This window comes from Agrilus planipennis, unplaced genomic scaffold (assembly GCF_000699045.2).
Source record: "Agrilus planipennis isolate EAB-ADULT unplaced genomic scaffold, Apla_2.0 scaffold4, whole genome shotgun sequence".
Classification (NCBI taxonomy): Eukaryota; Metazoa; Arthropoda; class Insecta; order Coleoptera; family Buprestidae; genus Agrilus; species Agrilus planipennis.
In genome coordinates, this window is record NW_020442463.1 from 1681502 (window position 1) to 1687055 (window position 5554).

The 5554-nt window shown below is 30.3% G+C and overlaps 1 protein-coding gene across 1 annotated transcript in view; it reads right to left on the reverse strand.

Annotated features, from left to right (window-relative positions):
- The window catches only part of LOC108735970 (proline-rich extensin-like protein EPR1), a 31448-nt gene extending 26257 nt beyond the window's left edge, over positions 1–5191 (reverse strand). Inside the window, exon 1 of the mRNA XM_025980876.1 lies at positions 5153–5191. Coding sequence (XP_025836661.1) covers positions 5153–5155 — 3 coding nt within the window. The 5' untranslated portion in view covers positions 5156–5191. The remainder of the gene's footprint in view (positions 1–5152) is intronic.
- Positions 5192–5554: the final 363 nt, after the last annotated feature.

Genomic DNA, 5554 nt, shown 5'->3' on the forward strand with positions numbered 1-5554 from the left:
TACAAAACACATAATAGTTTATATATTAGTAATTACAGCGTTTTATACATTGGTAAAAATATATTTTTTTTTAGTATCCATTTTATGCGTATATAATAATCATATCAATAAAGTATGATTGTCTAAAATATTTTTCCTTAGTTTAAGGTGGTCCGTCCGAGTTGTTAATAGTGAAATAGGCAACTAAATAAGAATTTATAAATTCCTCAAAAAAAAAACTTGATAATATTAGTGCTTAATAAATTTAATAAGATAGTGTATAAAAAAATTAATGCATTACCAAATATTTTAATTTGAACAATACAATTGCTCAGCATGCGTCGACTAGAAACGTTCCGGTGAATTCAGATCGTCTTAATTTAAAAATAAAAAGGCGTAATTAATTAATATTTTATATACATATATGAATTGATGATTTAAAACCGGGGCATTTTTCAAGTGTACTTGAGGTGGTAAGCTACAACTTCTGGAATGAAAGTGGTGTATGTAGATATTCAGTTTTGACATTTATTTTTATTTGTTGTTTATAAAGGGTTCGTAAGTCACAAAAATGTTTATTAAACCAAAAATATTTAAATTTCAACTTTGATAGAAACCTTTTTTCACAATGTTGCCGATGGAAAGTTTCTGACTAAGTATTGATTAGTATAAAAATCTTCATTTCATCGTAAATAAAATTTTAGTCGGACTACTTCAATAAAATAATTTCTGTACACACTTGCTACTTACCTTTTAAAGCGGAGTATTGAGCTTTTCATAAATTGGCAAACACAAAAATAACCATGTGAAAAACACGTTAAATAAAGCATAATTTAAGTAAGATCACGACGTCAATTTGTTTGGTCAAAATTTTGAAAATAAAAAAGATGTACTTTTTTTTTTATAAAATTTAATGTCGTCTTTGTAATTGTAAAGCAAGAAACTATGCAAACTTTAAGCTCTTAATTTTTTCGTTTTAAAGAAGGTTAAGACAATGTAGTATGCACGAGTCATTGAAACCGAGGAAAAATTTGTAATTCTCAATGAAAGCTTTTCTACTACACACATAGATAAACATAATATTCATATTTAAACTGTATAGGTACTTATTTAGTAATTATTAGTGTCACTTTATGATTAGTTAAAGCCTATTGATGTAATCAGCGAATGTTTAAAAAGTATTACTGTAAAGATATTTAGAAAAAAAAGTACTGCTTAGGATACCCAAAGCTCTACCTTTTTAAGTAAAAATAATTAGAAAAGCCTTCCACGGGTGGTAAAGGGGAGATTTATTNGAAACTTGAGCCCGCATTTATTAAAAATAACAGATTAACATTTACAGAATTTTGTTTGTCATTTATTTAAATTTCTAAGAGCAGCACATCCGTACTATCTGTAGGTCAAAGCTAAAGTGCTGGACCATCCGCTACTACTAATAAAGAATCCTTTCAATAGCCTACTAATACTCAGGTGTGCGATCTCATATTTTTGTACTTTTAAGAAATTTAGATATTTTCTGTTCAAATAGAATAGTAACGTTATACTCATCATTGAATAACAGATTGAATACTTAATAATATTGTTAATTACATTAAAACATTTGAAGTGAATTACAGGATTACATTTTGTCTTTAATTTTACCTACTGTATTTACATAATGTATGTGTATATTTGTGTATATTCTAACGTGTATTGATAAAATCAATGCAAATGTGCAGAGGTTATTGGGACATCTAAGTTAAAGAACGTCTCGAACACTTTCTCTTTCTGAGGCAAACCGTTTGCGGTATCAGAATTCATATACAAAGGTGCATTTACCATTATTAGAGATGACTTCGTCCTAATTGCCTAGATATGTGTGGACAAAACATTCAACATAGGTACGATTAAAATGTACCGGTTTGGTTACAATTCCGTTCGGATTTCGAATCGTTTTTTGTTTAATAAATCGAATATATCGAATTATTTGCTTTTTCTTCGAATTTTTTCCTACTTAACTTTTAACTTTTTAATTTATTCATGATCTATAACCAACTAAAAAACAATAATTCGTATAAGAAACTAATAATCCGAAAAAAAAAAACGAATAATTCCATACTCTTGAATTAATATTATTATTCGATTCGTTTCGCCAGTAGTTACTATTATATCTAAATAAAAATTTAAAAGTATTCTTTCTTTGATTCCCTTTTATTATTATAGTTGTATTAACATTTAAATTACTTCCAGAGTGGGTAAAGCAATCAATTAGAATCTCACTATAAAAAAAAAAACGAAAAGACACACAAGTGATCCTTCAAGGGTTCCGTTTTTTTATAATTTAATAAAACTAAAACAAAAATACTGGTATGGAAGGGAACAAAAAGTAGGGGAAGAGCGAATATAAAGATAGGGGACGAAAGATTAAAAGAAGTGGCTGATTTTAGATGTCTAGGAAGTCGAATAAGTGAGGAAGGAAGGAGGAGTAGGGATATAAAGCAGAGGATAGCGCAGGGTGGAGTCGTTTTCAATAAAAAGAAGTTAAGCTTGAGACCCTTACAACAATCCCTTTCATTTGATATGTCACACAGTACAGTTTGCAAACTTTTTCTTTAAATTTTCTGTTGACCCTACAAAAATGTCCCACATGTACAAAATTTATTTACGTGTTTGGAAATTGTTAGAAGCTTTCGAAATGTGGCGTTATAGGCGAATGATGCGGATAACGTGGGTAGAAAAGGTTAGAAGTGAATAGGTATTAGAAAGAATAGAAGAACAAAGGACTCTATGGAAGTCAATAAAAAATAGGCGAGATAGGTTGGTAGGGCACCTTCTCAGGCATGAAGGTCTAGTCAGAGACATATTAGAGGCAGAAACAGGAGTTAGGAGGGGTAGAGGCAGACTTAGGTTAGATTACTGTTCGCAAATAGTTAAGGATGTGGGTTGTTCTAGTTTTAGGGAAATGCGAGGATTAGCTCAGGACAGGAAAGAGTGGAGGTGCTTGTCCAACCAGTCTTAGGACTGACGACCTTATGATGATGGCGTGTTTGGGTTACAGAAATTCATATGTGTACTAAATTTTAACTTAATCGGTCCAGTAGATTGCGACCAAATTGATTGTTACAGATGGACAGACAGACACACGATCCGTCCTATAAGGATTCCTTTTTCATTCGGACGTACGGAAAAAAAGCGATTGAAAGTACAAATTAAAAAATATTTTAAAGAAAAAACATTGAAATAGTAATATGTTTGAAGAAGTTAAGGCGTTTGATTTAGAAAAGCTGAATTTATAAAAAACTGTTGTCTCACGAGATTAACATCTGAAAATTTACATGACAGTTACATGAAAGTAATAATAGAATTCAAGAAAATCAAAAATTAAACGGTTGTAAGACAATATGTTAAAATTTTACTACTCCAATGTTTCCATTGATTTCAAAAAAAGCATTAAAATTAACGAAAGTCGCAATATATATTATACTCTGTATAAATATTCTTGACGGTAACCATTTAATTGGGAATATTGTTTCGGAAAAGTTTCAATATGCAAATGCAATAGTTTCGGAATGCGAAAACTGTCTCATGAAGGACGAAGCACCCGAAAAAGCTTCCTGGTTTTAATAAAATTGTACTTGATCAGTTATGCAGACGTTGTAAAAATTTAAAATAAAAACTAAACTATTTAAATTAGTTCGAAACAGTTAAGGAAATTCGTAAAGATGTTTACGATTTGGAAACTTCTAATGACATAATTTTCTGGTATTTTTATGAAGAACACGCAGGAATCTATGCAAACAATTCATATTAATAAAATACACTTAAAAAGGTTACTTTCGAAAACTATCCTTGGCTAGTCAAGGAGGTTTGTAGAAAACTTTAGGTATTTTTAATTCAGCTTACTTGATATGGTGACCACGTACGCTTCATAGGTACAATAAATTACAATCGCGCCTTTTTATCGATCATTTCCCATAATTACAACATTCTAACATGTCAAGTATCTATAAAAATTCTTAAACGTTCCAACCGGCTTGTTTTTCTTAAATTAAAACGCTATTATCCTTTTCGCTTTGTCTATTACGTTATTGATATCATACGAGCATACATAATTTCTTAATTTTGACCACATAATTGAATATTTAGATTGTTGCCATTATTATCGAGATTTTTAGCGTTGGCTTGGATGGTAATGTGGGATTATTAAAAACTGACGTTGCATCAGAGTTGTCCGCTGTATTATTATGTAGTGTAACTTAAATAAATTTTATGGGCGGTGTGGGGGTGGCGGGTTAGAAATAATTTCTACTTATGTACATATATCCTTTTAATAAAAAAGGTTGCGTCAGTAACTACCGTAGTTTGTTGAATTTCAAATTAAATTTGTATAAGGGTGTGCGGTGAAATTGATGAAAATTCACTGGACAATTTTTATTTTACTTATTTATTCTCATTCTGAAATTTTCACGGTAAATTCTCGGCTTCTTCAGGAGAACTGTAACAGTTTTACAAGATGAAGTTGTAATAATAATAATAGGATAGAAATGAGGAGGTATTACAAAGATTAGGAGAACAGGGTTACTATGGAAGTCAATAAGAAACAGGTGAGATAGGACACGAAGGGTTAATTAGAGACATATTAGTAGCAGAAACAGGAGTTAATAGGAGTAGAGATAGACCTAGATTTGATTACTGTTCACAAATAGTTAAGGATATGAGATGTTTTAGTTTTAGGGAAATGCAAAGATTAAGAAAATTAGCTCAGGATAAGGAAAAAGTGGTCGTGCGTATCCAAACAATTTTACAACTGACGACCTTATGATGATAATGATAACGTTGATTTACTTATTTAACATTTTGACTTTCTGATGTATTACAGAAACCACGTTGAATTTTAACCTAATATTTACTATTTCTCATTAAAAATGTTGTAAACTTAAATCAAAAAATGTAAAAATTTTTGTATTGAGTGATTTTTTTTTTAACTTACTTTACACTTTCGTAAGTAATTACAATTACTATTACGACTTCATTCTGNATTTTAATTTTCCGATTAGTATGAATGCAGTACTAAAACGTGTAAAATTCACAATAAAAGCACTTGCACTTAATCCAAAAATCGTATTGCACGGTTATTTTTGCGTGTTGCTCATCCCTTATATTTTAATCACTTACGCATGCGCGTAGGACCTACCATTGTGATTATTATACACTTCACTGTGCCATCACTAAATACGATTAAACTATTGATATGTATGGGTTCCCCATGTCTCTTATATAATAATGACGAAGGTAAGCCAGTTACGAAATTTCCCTCCTACATCAGCTGCACATCTTCAATGATAGTCCCCGTGATAACATACCAGCCAACAGCTATACATAATACATATACCTATGTACCTAGTAGTATTTAGACACTTAATATATGTAATATTGTAAGTTTAGATTTAGATTTTCCAAATTATTTAAATGCATCCGTACGTGGACATAAACTAAATTATTTATTATTGAAGGCCAATAAACTGGATATTAAGGATGTTTCTATGTGTAATAAGACTATATTTTTTTGTAAATAATAAAAATTAAAGAGCCTACT